General features: G+C 37.0%; 1 protein-coding gene across 13 annotated transcripts in view; it reads right to left on the bottom strand.

Annotated features, from left to right (window-relative positions):
* Positions 1-23,776, bottom strand: part of FTO (FTO alpha-ketoglutarate dependent dioxygenase) — a 431,926-nt gene that overhangs the window by 303,894 nt on the left and 104,256 nt on the right. For 4 of the 13 annotated variants that reach the window (XM_065028665.1, XM_065028669.1, XM_065028670.1 and 1 more), the window contains one exon: positions 9,875-9,968. The exons of the other annotated variants lie outside the window; for them this stretch is intronic. In XM_065028665.1, coding sequence (XP_064884737.1) covers positions 9,875-9,968 — 94 coding nt within the window. The remainder of the gene's footprint in view (positions 1-9,874; positions 9,969-23,776) is intronic. 13 annotated transcript variants of the gene reach the window in all.

Below are 23,776 nucleotides of genomic sequence, written 5' to 3'. Positions count from 1 at the left end.
AGTTTAAGAAATAATGGAGGGTGGGGGTTTTGTTTTGGTTGGTTGGTTTGGTGTTAAAAACAAACCCCTAAAATCTGAGAGAAAAACCTGCTCTATACATATTTCTCTGCTCATGAAATGGATTCCTGCTACCTCTGAACACGGAACTTAACACGAGCATTGCTGCAAATATTAAAGTGAAGGGCAACAGGTAAAAACAACCCCCAAAAACCAAAATAGTGAATATACCACAATATGCAAAATACCCTTCCAAAAGTATAACTGACACATAAGCAACTGAAGGACATGTTACTAGCCCATATTCATGTTTTGAGATTATAAATGAACCAAAGTAATAGTTTTCAAAGAATTTATTCTTGTAGACGACAATGAATGATGAGAATGATGAGTAAAAGGTCACAATAGGGAAGGTGAGGCAGAGGAAGAACGTGGTAGGAATATTATTACAACACAGAAACAAAATTAAGGAAATAAATGTAAATTTATGACTGGCAGACAACTGTTTACTTTTTCATAGGCTAATGCTAATTAAATATTTCTTGGTTTTATAAAATATTTCTTATTGTATAGAAGTTTGGATTATTAGTTACGTAGGAATAGTATTTGTTAATAGAAAAACCACAAACAATTTTAAAAAATAAAGTGAACTGCATCAGATACACTACCATACAGAAAAAATATTAATTAGGTAGTTCAGGGTTATCCTCTACACTCCCAGGATTAAAAATTTATCACAATACTGTTCTAGACAGCAGATACAAGAAGCCATAAAAAGCAAGCTTAAAAATACTCTTTTAAATAAGGAAGTTTATACTACAGCTTTCAGGTATCACTTAAAAACAACATAATAATACTTCTACTACTGATCTATCTGGAAAGGAACGGAGCTTGAACTTTTCTGAAAAAGCCCTTTTCAGAGAAAATAAATTATATTTAACCACCTATGATTAACCAGCTTTGTCATCACCCGAATGTGCCCAGTTCAGAAACTGCATCCATCGTTCAGCTCAACAAATTGCAATGTCAGGCTCTAGAGACATTATTATTATTTGCTTTTAGCAGAAGTTGTTCAAGAAAGTTTCTCTAGAGTGAAGTTCATGTGTTTTAAAGTAAACACATTCCTTCCAACTCTGCAAGAAAATATATGCCAAAATGTAGCTCCTAGGATCAATTTGGCCTCCTAGTATTTATAGCCTTATTAGTACACTACGCAGAAAAGTCAGAGATGGTCAAAACATATCTCTCTCAGACCTGGAAATAAAGAACACAACCTAGTGATGCAGGTGGTGATGAACTTGTAAAAAATCACCAGGAGGCAAAAGCATCAGAAATCATCACCTGTTGAGTATAAGCTTTTAAAATGAACCTTATAACTAGGTATTCCAGAGATGCAGAGTGTATACATTTAGTGTATACAGACTCTTGAAGCCAGAACAGAAGCTCTGTAGGTAGCCTTGCTGTGTGAGGTACATACCCCTACAGATCCCAGTCTGCTGAGTTGCTCAGAAACAAGAGATGCAAGTGAAGTGACTGCTGTTAGATGTACTTCTGTAGACAGAAAGTACTGCACACCTACGGGTTTTTTCCTGTCTAGTGGGAAAAAAAATACATATTAAGGACTAGAGGCTGAAAGATTGCTGAAGCTAAGCATTCAAATGGAAAACAGAACTTGTGAGGTTGATTAACAATTGAATTAAGTCCAGAGAAGTGGTAGATTCGCCATTTCCAATCATCTTCTGACCAATGGTCGCCATTCTGAAAGATGCATTTAAAACCAAAGACAAGTCATTGGAGTCAATACAGGGAAAGCCAAGGGAGTTGTAATGCTTTATGATACACAGGAGGTCAAACAAGATGATCTAATGGTCCCTTCTGGCCTTAAAGTCTATGAATCTATGAACATAGAACAAATACAAGAGATGGAAAATAAACTACCAGCCTTTTTAAAAAAATGTTTGTTCCTTCAAATGGAACCAAATTCTACTCTGTAATTTGAGCCCTCTTATTTTTACCAATGGCATGCAATTGTTTTGATTTGCTACTTGAAAATTTCTTAAATTTTCATTCAAAGTATTAGTTTAAAGTAAGAGTGGGTAAAGTCACAAAGATAAATTTTATCTTCATTACTAAAGGATATAAACTTCAAAATGGCATTCCTTTCAGATCAAGGAAATACATCCTCTAACTACAGTGCTCTACTAGTGCAACCCTTGAATCCAGCTCTGAGCACCCACTGAAATGTGCTTTTAAAGAATGCACAAGATGAATGTCATATTCATTCAGCATCCATAAATCAACTTGAATAATTTAATACCTGTTGAAATTTTCCTCCAATTTATTATATGAAATAATAACATGAGAAGTAATTACAATAAAGAAAAAGTTCAGGTGCAACAGCATTAGTTCAACATCTCGGATCAAGTGTCAGTGGAGATTAACAAATTTCATTCATTTTATCTGCAGTACTGGAGACATGCTGCTCCTAGCTTTAATAGTCAGGAATGTCTGTTAGTTAAATGACTTTGTAAAGGCAGTCAAGTGAGGGCAGACAGCGACAGTTTAATTAGGGAGCTTGCTATAACTCTATCTGGGAGCTGCAGGCACTGGACTAGAACCAGTGTAAAATGGCATTCAATGCAGACTAGTAACCCCTGCCCCCCCAACCAACAAAAACCCTCCAACACAAAAAAAATCCCAAAAAGATACTTTTCATGGCAGGTTCTCTCATTTATTCTGGCGTCAGGTTGGCTACAGGTGAACAGGAGCAACAGAACTGCTGCAGCAGAAGAAAGGTGAGGTTAAGAGAGCAATCATTTATCTTGTATTGATTTCTGGACACTATGTCCTAGATACATTCCAAGATAGAATGACAGCTTTCTGGTTTGTGTCGGTAGGAGAAAAAAAAATAACTAGCATCAGTACCCATTGTTTTCCTATCATATTTCCTTTTAGAAACACGCCACACTTAGATTTTTATTCAGACAAGGAAATCCAAACAAGTTTATCACAGAAAAGGAGGGTTAGGAGATGGTTAATCAGCCATTTGTCTTTGCTGCTGGGTAGTTGGGAGTCAAAGGGTCAAAAACGAGCACAATTGGACCATTTGGTTTTATCTCAGGTAACCCTACATTGCTGGTAATTGAACCCATTTCACTCGGTCAGAGTTCCTGTCACTCATATTCAATGTCTGTCATTACTGAGAAATGCTTCATGACATATTACACTGACAGAACCACCACTGCAAGACTAGAAAGAATCCCCAAGCACCAGAAGTAGAAGACAAAGGAAGCTTCTTTCAGACCAGTGATGTTTAACATTTTATGTGCTGACATTGTGACTGTAACCACAATATAACGCAAGTCTAGCAAATGGAGGATCAAAAAACCAAAAAATCCATAGCTTATCTGCTTCAAGGACTAGCAGGCAACAGCAGAAATGAAGTAAACTGGCAGGTCCAAGGTTACTTGCACTTAACATTAAAAACCCTTAGAAAAAGTTACACACTGTACTCTGTGTATAAACACACACACTTAAGACTGGACCTAAAGATGATACTGATTTTATTTCTGATAGGCTTTATAAATATTACACCTTCCTTAACTACAGGACATGCAAATCCTTTTCTTGTTTCTACAGTTTCACTACTTATAAGCTGCAAACAGAGGAGGGATAATTTGCACACCCTCTACTATGCTGAAACAAGGGGAAACATACAGGCTTTTTAAAACCTCTGGAACACTCCTGCATGCAGAAATTCTAAATGCAAAAATGCCAAAGTTAACCTCCCACTTTTCAGATTTATAATCGTTATGAGTGATGCCCTAATTGATTTTTGTCCAGAGAGGCATTACCACCACTCTTCGTTAGGTCACCTCTGCACACCCCTTGTCACCACCCCCAACTTCAGCTGCTTCCTTGGACCACACCTGCCTCAGTCCAGGGGCTTAAAATTCTACCTATGTATGAACTGCGCTTTAACACTCTATTAGCACATTCATGAGAAGAAATAGCGGATGGAAAGCAGAGACATTTGGACTGGGACATGGGGGCGCGGTTAAAAAAGGAAAAGCAACAAAGTACATTGAAAATTTCATTGTGATCTTAATAGGTTTAAATCAATTTTACCTTCTTTTGATAAGAATGTGGAAGATAGGTGTTTAACAAGTCATTTAACTGAATCTCTTCAAGTAACTGAAAACTGATTTCACCATATTTAAAACCTAATTTCTAAGAAGCAGCTTTAAACTGAGAGTTATTAGATTTTTTTAAGGCTGCTTTCTAGGTGTTCAGTACAAATATTAAGATTTGTATTAGCTACAGTCTACTATTTCTGGCAGTTTCTTGTACTGCTTTAGCAATATCCAGATGAAGCAGGGGAGAGAAAGAATTTCTTTCCAGCCTGAGTGCCCTGAAGGAAAAATAGACAGGATGAAGTTGTTCTCCCAAATTTGGTGGAAGTCCAGAATTTTAGCTGAAATTATTATATTAAACACTCATAGCTTCAAGGCTGAGGCAAATACCAAAGGAACATCAGCAGTGCAAACAGGTTGCTTCCATTGAATCATGGAACTTAAGCATTATTTACTATCAGTGAAAGAAATCCAAAAGTCAAACAAAGTAATCTTAAACTATGAAATTGCTCCAGGAAGACCTGAGAATATACTGCCTGAAGTCCATAACATTTTTAATATTAAGTGCATTATTTCTAAAGCAACCATTATTTTCACTTTGAGGATAATCTGTATTTCATTGTGAAGTACATTCACACACACAAAAATATAAAATGGATTTCGAAACTACAATTTGCAACAGTAAAAGCAGTTAAGACATCCAAGAAGAAATATTTGACAAAGAACAGCACAATAATTCAGCCATTAATAAATCTGGCACAATAACCATTATCTCGTCATAAAGTAAGATAATACATCTCCAATCCCACCATGCTGGATTTTTATACTGTATTTATTTGCTAAAAGCCTTCTTAGAACCAGATGCTCCAATTCAGAGCTCCAAAGCCCCATTCATATGTACCTGCTCCAGTCAACCTGCTATTTTTGCTCATTGCCCTTCACTGAATATTTCTATATCCAAAGCAGCGAGCAGATTTTGGAGTACTAAGGCCAAAGAATCTAAATGAATGATATTCAGGTCTAGAGCCTAGCAGGGAAAAACGCATTGCAACAATTTTTCTAATGCTGAAATACCATTTCACCAAATGTTCCTGTCAAGGCATGGTTTAATTACCTTGGCACCCATGCCACTTATAATCACCTGTCATTAGCAACAACGCTCGCATCTGTTTACACGTCTGTCAGAACTGCCAGCCCAGATGAAGACTAAGACTAAGATAACTTTTGCTGGCACTTGACCCCAGATGTGGAAAGGTCATCTTAAGGTTGTCTATCCCCAGAGTGAAACACGTAAAGCAACTAAAAGGTTCCTTATTAATTCTTTAGTTTATAATCCATTTAATTATTTCTATATAGAACTGGAGTGCTCTAAGCTAACAAGACAATACAAAAAAATATCTGCATTCTTTCAAAATTCTGATTTTTTTTTTTAAATTTTGAGATATTTTTGTGAAACTCTTTCCAAATTTAGCAGTTATTCGCTCCAGTCCATTAAACTGCTTATTTATTGGTTAGCTGCTTTCAGAGGTAATCTGAAAAAGAGAACAAAGAACTAAATTCTAATTCAAAATACAATTTTATAGGCAATATTATCTTTAAATACGGGAGTGGTGCAAGCATGTCACTGAACATTTTAAAAAGCTGAGTCATTACAGACTCACAGAATGTCCATCAAGTTTTGGTGGAGTACAAATTCAAATGTCATCTTCACCCTGACTCAACAAAATGTGCATTTTAGGCCATCTGCTTTAATAACTCGTATTAACGGTCTTCTCAAAAAACTATATGCTTTTAAGCTATCCCTTGGGATACCTGGTTTGCAATCTTATCCACACAAGGTATCTTTCTGAGGCAAATACTTCCATCCCAAATGTCATTTATATGGATAAACGACTGCTGTGAATTTTTAAAGTACTGGAAAGTCAGTAGCATCTTGGTCTTTTAATTCCTTTCAGCGATTGGGAGTTGAAATTCATAGCAAACATTTTCTTTACGAGAAGCAGAAGAGAGAAAACGAAATAATCTGTTGCACAGAAGAAATAATTACTACAGTCTTTGACAGAGAGAAAAATATATAATGTGTATTTTTGTGACGTGTATTTAAACTAGATATTACTGATTGTTATTTCATCTATTCCGATCCAAACTAATTACACACGAGAAGGGTCCCATCCTCGTGTACACTCTGATGGGGGACACATTCTGTACAGTTTGTCATGGAATTCTGTAGCTTACATACATCTATTTCAAAGGCATTCAGCAAAGGATAATGACAACATTTAAAACTCTTTCACAACTTCCAACTGTAAAGAAGTCAGTATTACAATGATTTTGCCATGCTGCTTTCTCACTGTGGATTTTGCAAACATGACGCTTCTCTCCTTTTCATTGTTACATATATATTACATAGCACTTTGCAATTCCTGGATGAAATTGCTATCTAAGGTAGAATAAATAGTCTAAGCTATACTAAAGAGACCTTTCTGGAGATACAGAGAAATTAAACCATTACTTTGCATCTCAAGTTATTTATAACACAGGAGGACAGGGCAAGACAAGACAATTTCTGAATGATATTCTGGCAAACTCTGCTTACTGGGAGGACTCCACATGTATCAATTCAGTATACATACCGGGAAATCAGGTATGCATGCACATGCATGTTGAGGGGTAGGGCAATAACATACATAAAGGGAAGAGTCTATTTTAATGGTTTTTATAATTATTTGACTAAGAACCCTGGCATAAAATAAATATATTTCCCATGTTCTTGTGCTATGAAACTGGCACACTCGCTTTAAGCTATTCTAACTATTTGGCAAGTATCTCTAGAACAAGTACACAAATAAATTATGAAAGTAATTTCATAGTTTGGTCCTACAAATACTATCTGCTGCAGCACTTGCTCTTTAAAACCACATGTGACACAACAGTAGTAATAGCTGTGCACTCAGAAGCATTTTGAAGGATCAAAAGTCTTAATAAATGTCAGCACTCCAAGGGCAATGCCCCGCACAGAACTGATCTGCACCTGCCCTGTCCTTAATACAGCACATGTACGGCATCGCTGGTATCTCTGCAGCCCAGCTCCTGATCGAAGGCTTGGAGACAGCTTTTTGTCTATTTCTAGAAAGTTAAAGGACCTTCTGACAAGGTCATCAGCTGGTAAATTAAGAGCATTTATCACACAAGTATTTTCACATCTTCAAAATGTTGAAAATAAAAGCTTGCAGATGTTACAGAAATAGGCAGCTACGGCAAGTACCACAATTTAACTGCACTTTCTATCCTTGTGAGATACATGAAACAAAGCCAAGAACTATTTGGCTTTACAGTCTAGTGAAATCCAAACTGGTCTGAACGACTATAAATGGTTACTGTTTGTCTTGGCTCCTACCTATATCAGATTCAGACTGAAGAATCTTAGTGAAGAAATTATAAGGGATAAAATGGATATTTCTAAATTACAAGACAGCAATTCCAGTGGCTCAGTGTATCAGTTTTCTGTTTCATCCAAGTCTGCTGTAGAGAAAATTGTGGGATCTGACAACAAAGGATCGAAAACATTTACTTTCATGAGCCAAAAGCCTCTTGCCTTGATTATATTGAAGATTAACTCCCGCCAGAAAAACCAAAACAGATCAGGATCAGTTACATTTTGTTAATGACTCAAAGGGGCATAGGTTACCAATAGAATGGTTACCAGCAGCATTTTAAAGTGCACTCAATTAAAAAGGTACATAACTGCAGTTAAATTAATCTAATGCTGCATTTTAATCCTAGAGCCAGTCATGTGTGTGCTTTTCAGGCAACTTTCAGGCTTGTACCATTAAAAACTAGGGGAAGCAAGCTCTGCCATTGTGTCTTCTGCTTGATGGGGAGACATAACACTTAGAACTGACAGTCTATCACCACTTAAACCCAGCATCCTTTTTAAACTTTTTTTTTTTTTAATCTGACATTAATGATTCTTGGCCAGATAGCCAGGCCATGTTAGTGACATGCTACTGACATTTGGACCATCAGTAATGCTTGCACCCAGCGTGGAAGGAGAACCCAGCATCTGTGGGAGTAAAACAGATCCTATTGCCAGCTTTTGTTTCACTCGAGTCAATCAGCAGAATCTGATTAACAAGTAGAAAGACAATCTATTGCACAAAGGATGCACACTGGAATGAAAATTCCTTCCTTCAGGTTTGTACTAAAGTCATAACCGGTATCTGAATAAGCAACATCATAATCACAACTTCAGTTGAAACATAGTGCTCACAATAATATTAACACTGACAAAGCTTCCTGCAGTCACTATACCATTTGCTGGATAGCGAGTATAATAAAATTCATGCGTATGGCAACCTGAAACCAGCTACAAGAGTCTTGGAGCCCAGGCCAAGCAGTGCTGAGGATCACGGCAAGCCACACCATGCAAGGCACCCACCCATCAATGCAATGATCATTGCTACTCTTACCCATCAATAGTTGATTTTATCAAAATCCTGGAAAACATAAATATCAATAGAGCATTTGGAATTGTATAAGCTGAGAATTACAGTGGGTGATGCACACGGGCCAGGACAGACAAGGATCATTTTCCTGCCTAAACTGGACTATAACGGACCACGCACTATTCTTCCAAATCCTGCCACACTCAGCACATGATCCAGAGCTTCAAATACACCATTTTTAACATATTACAGATAACTATTGCTATTATACCTTCTCATAATACGTGATGAATATGACTAGAAGAGAGATAAATTAATATAATATAATTCTTAAATTCCAAAAATGAAAAATAATTAGGACCAAAGATGCATAGATAGCAGTGTGACAGAGGAAGCAGAAAACTTATGGAAAAAAAATATTTATATGTATATATAGTTCCCCTTAAGACTTTTTTTGAAAGCACTGACATATATGGGGAAAACATGAAGTTGTGGGGTTTTTTTTGACCGAATACAAAAAGAATTTGCTGAGTAACCTTTCAAGTATTACTTCTATTGTGTCATATGAGTCAATCAAAATATTTTCTATAGCTACTTCATACATTATAGTAGTTACAAATTACTATTTTTGTTCCTAAAATATAACACAAATAGATAAGGAGATAGTCTATTTTCTAAACTAAGGTGATGTAATAATGGTGCAACATTGTTTTTATTTTCCAATTAAGATGGAACTTCCCTGCTGATGCTTAGAGGTATATTAACATTTAGAATAAACAAATAATAAGCTTCAGCGTGCAGTGCTGCTCCATATCCAAAACTGCATGCATTCAAAATTTTGACCAGGAATACAAGAGCCAGTTCAGAGTAGAGGCTGCATCTCCCAACGTTTTTAAATACCGTTAGCATACATACTTCGCCCATGAGGAAAAGGAAAAAAAGAAAGGCAGGCAGGGTGGGGAGGGATGCTTCTATACTGAAAACACAGTACTGTAACTCACAATATTCCCAGTTTACAAGCTAATTAATAAAAAACCCTGTTATTAATTGCTGAGTCTTTTCCATTGTGTTTCCGTAGCTAACAATCCTAAGCCTACAAAAGCTGTCAATCAGGTTCCAGAAACCACAAGCATATGTGTGTTTATAAACACCTAAAGTACATATATATCTATTTAAATGCTTTTATAAGACAGGTTATCAAGTCCCTCTTAGCAGCTCTGTAACAAGCGAAAGCTGAGACACACAAACACGGGTCCTTAAGAGCTAGTGCTCTGAGGAAAATACGAAATATTAACCGACCTGAGAGAACACAGTGATGAAGACCATGGGCATCCCTGCCGCTGTTGGCTCCCTGCAGGGGTCACAAGGCTGAGCTTCTGGTTGGAACTCTGTCCTGCCATACAGAACATTGTTGTCCCTGTGTTGTTAGACAGAAACACTCCCTGACTGCTCCTCATCACAGTCCACAAAAGTTAAACCACTGCTAGAATGCCTCATTCTGAACGTGGTTTAGTTCCACGTACATAAACCCAGCATTTCCTCTTTCACTCCATTATTCAACAGCGATTAAAGATAGGATATTCTATAGGAATCACTCAATATTCCAAGTCACAGTTTAGGGTGACGCACAGCTACCTGAAGTTTATGGATACTTCCTCCCAGGAGATGTATTCAACCACACAGAAGAAAACAAAACAAAAACACAAAACAAAACAAAAACTACCGAAATCCCAACCTGTATTACTTACAAAAGCTCATTACGCTCATTCTCTTCAATGTCCTATAATTGAAATAATTATTACCAATAATTGTACTCTAAAAGTAAGCTCACACAGAGAATTCAATTGTCAACCATCTGGTTTTAGTTTTCCACCTTCCAGCATGGGTGGTGATAGTGGTTATACACTCTAAAATGAAGTTTTAAATAATTTAATCAATATACAAAACATCTGAGTAACGGACCCTGGAAGTTTCAGCTTCCTAAGACATTTTTGTGTTAGAAAAGACAAATGACTCATGAAAGATCAGTTAGCCTATCTGCAATAAACATATTAGCGCAGTAGAACCCAGGCCATAAAGCTTGCCATTTGCACCATTAGGTTTGCTGCAATAAATGAGACGTTGTCCGTGATGCATCGCGCAGGAGAGAAGCCCCAGCTGTTGGTGACTGCAGAGCAGCACATAGGTGCTCTGCACCTGAGTCTGCAAATATTTATTAAGCCCTTAACAGTGAGGTTGTGATGTTCTGAACAGCTACTGCTGAAAACCATTATCTATGGATAATTAACTATGTCAGGAACACTGAGGTCCTAACATGAGGTCCTCATAATTCCCCACTAAGACAGGCAGTACAACATTATTATAATATATCAGTAATATCAAACAACAGGATCATACTTTTTGGGTTTTAATAATGAAGGCTGAATACCATAGCAGGATTTAAATTATTATTAGTTTCTGATAGCACAGTTTAAGCCAGGGTTAACAAATTCTGAGTTTTTGTTACTTCTAACCAAGGTGATACACTAACAAACAAGGGCAACATCTAATTAGAAAATGGTTTTATTTGTAAATAAAGCATTTATGTTCTTGAAGGTTTAACTATTACTAATGCTTTTTTTCTTCGATCACTTGTCAGAGAAGTCTAAACTTATTGGGAAGGAAAAAGAAATGGAAAAAATAAGCCTTATTTCTTTACTTGACCAAAACAATTCACTTGAACTTTGGAAGCCCTTGTATTTTTTTCAAGCATTTTTAGAAACAGTTAGTAAAGAAAAAAATTCATCACGCAATAAAAAGGCTTTTTGACACATGAAGACAAAAGCTTCAGGCCGTTTATTAAGACTACTTCCTACTGTGTTGGGCTTTGTTTTATCTCATAATTAAAATCACACCTGAGCTGGGCCATCTGTGAGAGTGTATTAAGTTTCTTACAAAACATGAAAATCTTTTCATTTTTTCCACACAAATGCCAATAAATCTTGTAGGGTTTTTTGGTGTGTGACACAGAAAAATAATATGCTGAAATAAAGGGCAGGCTTTTGAGCAGGCAAACAAAATAATTTTTCTGTGTTCATCAATTGCACCTCATAATAATGGGTATGTTTTAAAAAGCTGTACACTTAAAAACGTAACCTCTTCTGATATTTGACAGTATGTTGCTTTCTTACAGTTTATTTTGTAGGATAAACATAAAAATGAGTAAAAGCTGAAGGATTCGTATTTTCCGTATCAGTTAGCAATTAAGAGTGCACAGAAAAGGTCAGTCAGCATTTTCTTCATTCTAAAGTTCAAAGGGTTTTTGTTGTTGTTTTTTTGTTGGTTGTTTGGGGGTTCTTTCTTTGTTTTGCTTGCTTGGTTCACATGTTTTCAAACACTCTGAACACAGACCAAGAGTATTTCCTTTTACAGAAGGACATTGTGGAGAGGGAAAAATCCCTAAATATAGTCCAAGTTCATCAAGCCAAGTATTTGTCTTTTCAAAGTAGTACTTCTGGGCGCATAGTTAAACCGAAGGACTAATGACAAGAGGAGCTATATGTATGCTAGAAGACAAACATATACTGAAAGTCAATTGCATTGAATTCAGGAAAATTCAAACGTGATTCTATTTTGTTGCAGCTATATTACTTCAAAGAGACTATATATGCTCTTGAAATTAACTTGTTTAGTGCTTCTGTTGAGCCAGGAAGTAAACACATATCAAGCTTGATACTTTTTAATCATGTACTTCAATTACACAATAAAATGTGCATAGTATTTGGGTAGTCTAGCAGTCCTACTCAGAAACTTCTCACCCAAGGTAAATTATGAAATGGCTCTTACACATCGAGAGCAAATAGATCAGAATATTGTCAAATAAAAGAAAAATTATTTCACATCAATATGTACTATATAAGAGTACCCAAACAGAGAGAAGCTCTACTGATAACTTGTTTTCATGGGCAAACTGAATAAGCAAATGGTCAACTGCATACAGTGCTCCACTGCTTCCACAGGATTCAACATGCACACAGGTCTTCCCACTACTGGAACTTATTCACAAGCAGAAAATAAAGAAAAAAATTCCTATTACAACAATATTAAAAATTATGTTTTCTTTATACACTTTGAAGCACCAAGATTCAACAGTGACCTGCACAAACTAACACCAATTCAATTTCTTTTATATTTACATATATGCACTACGTAATTATTTTTATTGTTAGAAATACATTTGGCTGACAGTGCACTTAATCGGCAAACATATTTCATTTGAGCTTGTGCTCTTTTAAATTACTTATTTTACAAAAGAAGTCTAAATTCTAAAGTCATAAACAACCCCCTCTTCTTCCAAATGTTTTTTTGAATCTAATGACTACCTGGTATTCAGACTATTCTGAAAATCTCTTTTCTTCTTGGATTAATGATATAAAAGAAACATGTTAAGTAAGAAAGAGCAACGTTTTTTTTTAAGTGTGTCTGCCTTCAACAAGCGAGTGGTCTGGATCCAACTCTTAAAGTTGTCCTTTCTCCCATTATTTTACAGCTACTTTAATGCACCTTCCTAAAAATCAAGTTTGCAATACCAAAGAGATCTATTGCTTTCCAAATGCAGCTTTTGCTACTGAAGTTGGCAAGAGCCAAGAAACAAAAGCACTTTCTTTTGAAGAAGGCTTTCTTATTGAATCCACAAAAATAATTTCTTATACGTAAAAGATAATTACTTTGGTAATGACCATTTTATGTGCCAAATTAAAAATCAAAAACTTTTCCAATCGGATGCGTCTTTCTGCAGTAGCATCACAATAAAAGTCAGAGATTGCATCATAGGAAAATGTGAAGGATATTTACACCAGGACCTGTGCCCCGATTCTCTTCTCACCTACACTGAAATCCAGAGGAAGTCTCTTGAACTCAGCAATACAGCAATGGTGTAAAAATCAATCTGAGAGGATGATGACAATGATAATGAAGATACTTCCACATGATTTTAAGCAAAATAAATGTTACATTGTTGCCTAATGCACAGCTTCCCTTCAAATAACTAAACAAATGGAAATACAGGATTGTGAGCAGTTGAAACTTACGAGTTTCTCCTCTGAATACAATGAAATGCAACTGTTGACTCTGCAAAAAGAATGGACCTCTAAAAGATACCACAAAACATATTCACTGTAAATTCCAGGGGAAAAGCAATAATGCAATACATTAGAGGTGTACTAATACACACTCAACAGCCTTTCTTTTCCCCACTTTGCAAACATATAGAAGGTGCAATTAACAAAGTCCGCAATATTTTGAAAAAGTTTTCTTCATTGTATAACAAATGATCAAAAATACCAAGCTAAATGAAGACTGTCAAAACAAATGCACAACAGATACTTAAATACATTATCCCTGCTGGTTTTCATTATTGTGTTTGCTCATTTTCTCCCCAATTGAATTCACAACATTTCCTCATTCACAATGGCTCTGTACATTCACATCTGCACAGCGGTTGCCTATGGAAATGCATTAAGTATCAGCTTTCAGGGTCCCTTCTCATGTGCCCTCCCAGCTGTAAATGAGGTTAGGAAACACCACTGTAAACACAAAAGTCCTTTCGAAAGGTAAAATAGTGGAAGAAAAAAAGCCTCTCAGGAAACCTGATTTGTACTTCGGCTTCATTCTTAAAGGAACACCCAAAGCTTGACATAATTTCAAACTATTGAAATATAGAATATTAAAAGAACAGACAGCAGAATAAGGTGTTTTTATAGCAGTCTTGTATTTTTGCTACAAAGAGCAGAATAAGGTATTATAGTAATGATACAAGTATACTACAAAAATATAAATAGCACCAAATGCTGAGCTCATTGTTCTGAGCAGTGAGTTGCTTTCTTTTTCTTTTTTTTTTCTTTTTGTAAGAAAAAAACTGTTCGCAATTCCTTCAGCAAAATACAGGACACACACACACAGATGTCATAAATAATCAAAAATAAACCCATGCTAATTTATTTAATGTGCAACTCCAACACAAATTACTTAGCAGTGAAATTGCACCTCCTCGTATTGTGCACACGAAATAAAAGCGAACAGCTGTGCTCTTCCAAACCAAGCTATTGCTACAATTAAACCAACAGTCATTTTACAAACCAGCGAGCTATTTCATGTGCGTCTCCAGCACTAATCATCTTTTCTCCACTGCCGCAGCCCAACAGAACAGCAGTTATTTATAGAGTTATCTATCTTGCACTTTGCAGATGATGCCTAACATTATGACAACAGTGAAAAGGTCTCCGTACCTGCCTACCTAAAACAAGTTTCTGTAAAGTAATGAATAGAGACAGCTCGGGGACCATCCACCTGCACCGCTTGCCTTCTCCTGCCTGCAACGGGAACCCACCGGGGACCGGCAGAAGGTACTTGTCTGACAGGGCCAGGACAGCCTTTCTCCTCGGTGACAGCCTGGGCCTCGCCTCTTCAACCTGACCCACCATAATTCCTTCACAATGCAGCAGCGAGGCAGCTGACAGTAGCAGCTGCACCTCCTAAGCGAGATGGATGGAATTTTCATAACTAGTTCCCCAAGTTACATTTTACCTTCAAGATAATTTATGAGCTGCTGTGGAGCCTTGAAGAGACAATATGCTTGCCATAAAATTAACTCTAACAGTCTTGTAGGTTATAATTAACACTGGGAGGGTAGCACCAACTGGATGAAACACATGGCATAATTGATGGTGAAACTGGAAATTAAGGAAGCTAACAATATCATTACTGTGCACATCACTTTAGTGAAACCTGTGCTTTCCAGGGGTTAATTACAATCTCCTTCTAACGTACACATTCTGACGGGGAGGGGATGAGTGTCACAGCTAGGAGGAGGCAGGTTTGCTGGCAAGGCCACCTTGCACCTGGACTGATGTATATATTGGTTTTTTTGCCTGGAAGAGATATACATGTCAAAGCAGCAGCACCAGCACCTGAACATCTGGCAGCAGGCACACTGTAGCTTAGAGATAGATGATTGCTCAAGCCTCATAGAATATTTCATTTTCTCTGTAGCCAGCATACTTAATGGCAAAGAAGCAAAAATCCTCTGTGAGATTTCAGTTAATGGCACACGTTATTAATTTAAACGACTTGAGCAAAGAAAAACATTTTAACTTTATATTGCCATAACTTAGCAGCAAATTAAGATTTTTTTTTTTTTCATCAGTGTATTATCATCATGGTTTATTACATTAGTCTTTACAAGCATGCAGAGCAATCCTTTTAGCATCTTGCCTGTCAAGGGAATACTGAAGATGCAGTGCTAGTGAGCTAGTTAATCAGAAATAATATTATAAACTGCTACCATCTTTAAAAAGGAGAACATGCAATTCATCTACCTGTGTCTAAGACTCTACATTCAAGCCATGACTTAAGGACTTGTTAGTATAATATATTTATTTGAATCTCTCTCAAATTATCTTAATGAAACTCTTTTTTTGTCCCTGGACAAGATATGTGAAAACGTACAGATAAATGATGCAACAGTGTCACCTACAGGCAAGCAAAACAGTTAAAAACCTTCTCCAACGTTGCACCCTTGTCCCTCTCAAACCCACTTTCATCCCCACCTTTCCCCTCCTCCAACCTCCCTCTCAATCCCTGACACACGCACATCTGGATTTTGGGATTATCCATATGTCCAAAAATAAAAAGAAGGGCAAATACCTAAAATGCTTTCAGGACAGCTTAATATTAAATAATCAGACCCTAAATGCCTTACAATAAACATGCTGTACGGCAAGCAAGTCATCTCCGCTGGAGTGGATACATTGATGACTTTGCATCTCCTGATCACTTGTTCAAATCCACCTTTACTAGGCAGTCAAAAGTAATTCTGATAAGAGTATTTTTCAGAACTCAGAAAGACCACATGCTGACATTACTAAATATGAGAAAACAAAAAATGAGAAAATATCAACTTGCTCAATACAACTAGCAAAAAATTTTAAGACTATTGTCTAAACTTGTACAAAAATTGCCCTCCATTGTAATTTGGAGGTAGATCTGACTCCAGCAAATCCACAGGCAAAACTGATAGATCCATTCAGCTTACCCTTGTAGAAACTGTGGAACACCCTCTTATTAGTAGCTCTTAAAATTCTCAGAACTCTGTTTTCTCAACAGAATACTCTTCTCTTCTAGTATTCCTGCTTTTACTTAAATACTTGATAGCTTTTTCTTGGCTTCTCCCATGAACTCTGCATTTTGAGAGCCTGTTTCTCAGTTAATCTTTTTGATACATCTCAAGATACCTTTTTGTTTCAATTATTTCTCTCAATTTCTAATTATATCACTGATGTCCGCTGATGTTCCTTTAACACACTTCTCACCCATGAATCCTATCTGCTCCATCACCAACTCAGGATAGGTAATCTCTAGAATACAGCAATATGGAAATATGAGTATTTTGAATTAGCAGTAAGTTGGGGTGTTGCATAACTCCAGAAGTGTTCTCGGTTGGCCAAGCTACTCAACATAAACTTTTCTTCTACTGCTATTACATATGCTTTAAGCACTGTTCCCACTTGGGGCTGCTATCATTTACCAAAAGAAGATCAAGACAAATAAAACACCACATGCTATGTAACAGGTTTCCAAGTTCTCCATTTTTACACAACATCTTAACCATAAAAAATGCCAGCTTCCTTTTTTAGCTATTTTAAACATCAGTTTATAATACAATAATTCCACAGTAATACTACATTAAGAATTGAAAATTCAGATAAAATAAAGAACACAAATCATACAGCCAAATTAAACTGTTTAAATGCCCAAAAGATCTCAACATCGGCAAAAATAAGCAAGTAAAGCTAATTCTGTTTTCCAGATTGTCCTAGTTTCTCTGCCTAGTTCAAACATCTCCAGCCCATTCTTTGACCTCCCAGTGGACTGTGTTTCCCTCTCGCCCAATGCAGTTGACATCACCCAGGAATTTACCATGACTCTCAGCAGCATGTGGCTATCTGGATACGTTACCATAACTTTTAGCACAAGCAAACCATAGAACAATGGAACAGACCGACATCCCCTTTTTGCCCACGGTCAGCCCCGATATTCACAGGCTTTATCACTCCCTCACAACCATGGTCTAGACTGTGTAGAGCATTGACAGCATCTTGCTCAGTTACTACATTCATTTAGTTTTTGGCTGCTCCGAAAATGCCAGCAAGGGCACCAATTAGTGTCAGCTGTAACAGTTGCTTTATGTGATATACACACCTGCCTACCAGGGCTGGAGAACCAATGCATTTTACATAGGCCATCAAACACAGATACCCAGTGGGAATAGTCTTTGGCACTATCTACCTGAACCATATTTGAACCACTGACCTGAAAACAAAAGGCTTTGTATTTCATTACCAATCCCTGGAGCCATCAAGTTCTATATATGTGGAAAAACTTTAATAACATAAGGCTGACAGCATTTAAGACTTAAGTCACGAACTTATGTAAGCATCTGCTCACTCACGCCTCATTCTATGACATGATAAGCACACAATTTGGCTAGGTAAACCCCATATGTTACCCTCTGGTTTTCTGTATTGGTAATATACACAGATTATTTAACCCAGATCCTCCAAATTATCTTTATTTAATTCAGCTTTATGACAGAAAAAGCTGTAACAAAGTGGTAACAACAACAAAGTCCTGTTTGGATAAGGCTTCTGTTATTTCACAGAAGAGATAATTTCATCTTTGGACTCAATTAATTTTAAATATCTAGTTTTAGATAAAGTTTTCGGTCATACTAAGTTTGTGAGTAGTTTCGTGGACATGTTACATACCAAGACATTAGCACATTTTGCTGAAGGCAAAGGAAAGCATGTATTGATATTGCAGAGGAAAGAAACCTCAGTGGATAAAGCAAAATAAACCTATGATAATTTGTCATTCTCTGGACCATCCCTATTTTTTAACAGTAGACTATTAGCTAATATGGGCAGCTACAGAGCACTGTACAGCACACTGAATTCTCCCAGCTTTGCTCCTTTTCTCCTGCCTCTGGCAGCCACCTTTCTCTCTTACAGGAACCACGACAGCTGATGCTAATGCTACTTTGTGGTTCAACTAGCTGATGATGTGGCTGACACTTCGTCTCCACAGATTATAAATTTGTCACCTCTGATCTACTCCACCTCCAGTATCCTGTAGCCCGGCAACACAATAATCTCCGTTTCCAGCATTCAGATCTTCCAGTGGTAGCGAACAAATCATTGTCAAACCACTGGAAAAACAACACGAACTATCTTTCTTGTACTGCAATCATGAAAGCTTACATGAACGAGGAAATGTCACCCGTGATGGCTTCAAAAGCCTGTCCAGGTGAAATAAAGTCAAACCTCTAAGAAATTTAGCTAAAAAAAGAAAAGATTTGTCAAATGCATTTTGATGGTGTGGGAAAAGTCTTTATCATTTTTTGTTTTGGAAACTTAATTGCACTGTAAATAAGGACTGTGTCAGTTGTCAGTTTTGGCAGTGTCACTGAATCATTTTTTGAAAATACCATCTAACATAACAAGAAGAAAGCATGAAATCAAAAAGGGAAATGTCAAAGAATTTTGATCCAGTAGTTATTCAGGTATGGGATAATGCATCTCTCTATGGTTTTCCAAAGTGGAGCACTAAAACAAAATTAAAATGATAAAGTAAACCCTCAGAGTACACAATTCCTACAAAGCATGTAATGAAAGAGCCTGACCCACACAAAAGCCATGCACAGAGCTGAAGTTCCACGACTTTTACTGGACTGCCCTATAATAGCATTTGCATTAAGTCCCTAAGCCAAAGAACATTTTTTTGCACCATATTTGCTGTGTATATAGTGACATCACAAGGTAAGAAGCAGCATTTTCTGTAAGGAGCCACAGCTTGTGAACATAAAGTCTTTTCAAGGGTAAAGGGCTAAGACAGTTTCAAAGGCAATAATAGGGGCGGTTAAACAGCAGCATTTAATCAGGCAGCATTTCCATTGTGTTGGAGAGCACTGGTACCTATTGATCCCCAGCTTGGCTGCTTCAAAAGCTCCTCGAGACAAGAAACACAGGTGAAAGACAGAGGCGGGAAACAGGAAGGGTCAGGAGAAGCAAAAGGAGTTGGGTAATAAGCAACTGGAGCAAAGTCAAAGGTCAGCGAAGGCAGCTGATGCCGGAGCGGGAGACCTGACAACTTCATTGAGTCGCGGCACTCGCTCCGGTCACGGGGCTGGTCTGCAGGCTGCCGAAAGCACCTTCCCCATCAACACACGGTGCTCAGCATCACCCTCTAACTCACAACCTACATTCACTTTCTGAAAAACAGTTTCAGGCTACATACTGAGTGCGGAACAGTTTTATCTTCTTTTAAAGAGCGTACACACGCACACACAAAATATGAGTAGCAAAGAATACAAATGTAATTTTCTTTTTCTTATGATTTCAAAAGGATAAATAAATTTTTTTCTCTATGGCTGTCGCTGACTTATTGAGTATCCATTCCAGCTGACACACTTATTGTCCAGAGAGGACAACTGTTACCACTGGAGATCACACCGTGGTACCTATCGAGATCCTTCAGAATCTCAGAAACAGGGATTCCTCAACATGAAAGAAAAAAAAAAATCTGTCATTCTAATGTTACACAAAACCACCACAAAAGTTTTAAACCACCCAACTACTTCCCCTCACTCTCTATCAGACTTTGATATCTCCACAATTTGTCTGTTAAATCTTTGGAACTCGTGTAGCTCCTATCGCAGAAGTTTCTAAAGGGCTCACTATATTTCATATATTTATCACCTTGGCAGGCTTGTGAGAGTGTAAAAAAGTTCAGTATTTGTCAACCAGTCTTTTCAATCAGTACTACCACATTTCATTTAAAAATTAGCATTTAGTGAGATCCTGAAAAATACAAAAAGTCTGTGAAAGAAGGAAAACAACTGCTCCAAACTTCCCAAAGCCCAGGCTAACTTCTGTAACAGAAAAATAGTCCATGGGTTAAGAAAGATATACATTCCTCCTTTACGTCAACATAACTTTCTCCTACTGGAGCTAAAAACAGTAAGATCTGCCTCAATTATCTTCTTAGATCTGATCTAAAATTCCAAGAGGGGTGTGTGTGTATAAAGAATTAACTTCTTATTCAAAACAAAAATTTATATATATAGAAGTTGTCCTGTTTGTTTCTCATTTTACATACTTTTTTAGGATTCCACGCTCATATTCATCACTGTTCTTATTACAGAACCCAACAGTGTTATGACAGGTTAGGACTCAGTTGTCACACTATGTACTTATAATTCAAATTCCTATATAACTACCCACATAATAAACCAGATTTCACTGCTAAGCGCTAAGACTGTCTCAGTAGTTTGACAAGTGTTCACTGTAGCTAGAAAAAAAAATACCTTTACATCGTTATGTCAAAATCGTGAGATCTTAGAAGGGGTTTGACAAAGGCAAAAAACTAAGGAATTACAGCTCACGTTTGACTTGAAACCTGAAACTTACATAATTTGCCATGAGTAAGGGGTTCTTTTTTGAAGTGTTGTGCAAAGATGGAAGGATATAACAATTCTAAAAAAACAATCATCTGATCTACAAAATATTATGGGTTGTAGGATGACCGCATAAAATAGGTTTTTTTTCTTTGTGTTATTTCAACAAAACAAGGTTTTAAGCTACTGATTCCTACCAATTATAAACGGCAGAAAAGTGTTAATCGATTATCTCATGAACCAGAAGAATTTTGCCTTTATTGTGGTCCAAATTATTTATTGAATGTTTATTCTGTTTTCACTATGTCAAATTGTCATAACACGATGACTTAGAGACAACTTAAGATTTCAGAATTTGACTAAGCAGCACAACTATAAAAACACAACCATCATAAATAATTTTATTTTTCCTATCTTTCCACTTCATTATGTCTGTCTCCAAAACTTGACATTTTCTGGCTGAATTTCCCCAAAGAGAAATTGTGCAATTTCACTTAGTGAAACAGCAAAATGGACATCAGAGTCTATGTCAAAAGAAAACCATTTTAGACTAATAAAATTTTTGCATGAAGAATACTTATTTTAGTAATGGTTTAACTAGCCACTTGTTTTTTCCTAGGAGTTAATAATTTCGATGTAATTAAACACCATCCTTTAAATTTATCTACTGCTGATTTCTTGATGACAAATTAGTTTGGTAGTAAATGTATCCATACGAAAAATATAGCAAAAGACTACTAGCAATTAAGTGGAGTACGTCACGCAGGCATTGAAGACACTATTATTATAACACGATACAAGTTCTATTAGGAGAAATAAAAGATACATTTTTGACTGAACTATACTGTCTAGTTCTCTTGGGCATCTACTGAGCAGGTAAAGCACAACATCTTTTGAAATTCAAGTACTTTTTTTTACCATTTCTTTATGATATAACAACTTTTCTGGTTCTCGTTAAAAAGTAAAATAAAAAAAGTCAATAACATCATCAACAGGCTAAAAATATTAAGGCCTTTTTTGAAAATGAATCAGGTGCACATATTGAACTGTACTTTTTCATCCTTTGTCTCACTTTTCAAATGATAATTTCTTCCACAGCCACCATTAAATCTTGATCTATTCCAGCTCTCTGTATGGGTCATTGATTCTAGATGTACCATGGTTATTTTTAAATGTTTCTCTTTCGTAGAGAAAGAGAGGGCTGTCTAGAGCCAGATGGGTAACTTCACACTTCATTTATCAAACCCAATGCATTAGACTCCACCCTCTCTTTCCTACTATTGCTGTTAAATTTCCATATAATTTGGTAACAATTTTCATTATCATACAGTGACCCTAAAAAGTCTACCCAGGTTTGCATGGTTAGTCCCAAATCCACAGCTGTTCCCTTTCCCCTCTATTTGTTACAGTAGAATCGAAGGTTCCCTTTGCTTTAGAGAAGCCGAAGAGCGACCTTGTGTAGGCAGAGGTCGAGAAGGGGTCAGTTCAAAGGGCTAGAGCAGCTCTTTAACAGCTATAACAACCTGTCCATCAGGCATTATCATGCAGTATAAACAAATCTGGGACTTCAGAAACTCTGGGCCATTTCTGTTAACACTTAAAGGACATTCATTGAGTCCTACCTGAGGTATTTTGGATCACTACCACTCAAGAGCAGAACAACTCAAATCCCTGGAAGACCAGCTCAGACACTTAAGATACTGATGACATCTTCGAGGCAAAAGTATATGAAACGGTGAAGCATAACATAAAGCGCACTACCACATGTTTTGGACTATGGAGCTGGAACAAACACTTAAGGGGTAATTTCAGCTGGTTAACACGCAGAATCAACTTAAATAATACAAGGACGTGCTTTATCCGAGTAGATACATAGCCACAACAGACCAGTTCAGATGCCTTTTTCTGAGAAAGGCTAAATTTCTACAAGTTGAATTAGTTTGTATTAACAGCTCCCAGCAAGGTTTGTTTTTATTTTAAGCTGTCAATGACACAAATAAAGCCCATGAAAGAACAGAATACCCACAGAACTTTACAAATACCAAGTGCAGAGCAAAGTTTTTGCCAGCTGCCCTCCCTTCACTGACCTAAATTTCTTGAAGTTGTACTCTGCATAATGTGCTCTCTAATGCACAATGTAAGCTAATTAGAGTCGTCTGTATTTAACTTCCAGAGGAAAAAAATTCTATTATCTAATCTAGCTGATCCCCTGATAGCCTGTTGAAAGTAAAATACTGTAACCTATTGCCTGCCCTTTGACAAGTGCTAATTATTTCCTGTCCAAGCACATTTTTCTCATGTAATTCCAAAGTACACAATAGACTGATCTCTAAAACATGGGCAGCCCTGCTAGTACCACAGCGGACGTTTTATAACTTCCACCACCGTATGCTTGATGGCTACCCCAGTCAGCGCTTCATTCCAGACATCGAGCCAAAGCTTTGATGAAGCAGAGTGAGGTGTACGGTAACAGACTGTTTATGCAGATCATATGGATGAGACTTCCAGATAGGTCGCTGGGATGGGAAACATCAAATGGAAAGAAGGAGGATTATGGATACTTAATACTCAAAGGACACTTTCTTTCAAAACTTGCAAGGCACAATACTCTTGAAATGTTCTTTCAGGTGCTTGGCTTGAAGGAGGCCTGCACTTTGTCTGCTTGTGCCTCTCCCCACCCCCAACCAAGAACTTCAGCGTTTTCAGAGACG

This window comes from Columba livia, chromosome 13 (assembly GCF_036013475.1).
Source record: "Columba livia isolate bColLiv1 breed racing homer chromosome 13, bColLiv1.pat.W.v2, whole genome shotgun sequence".
NCBI lineage: Eukaryota > Metazoa > Chordata > Aves > Columbiformes > Columbidae > Columba > Columba livia.
The sequence above is the reverse complement of the archived record's forward strand: the minus strand, read 5'-3'. Positions and strand labels throughout refer to the sequence as shown.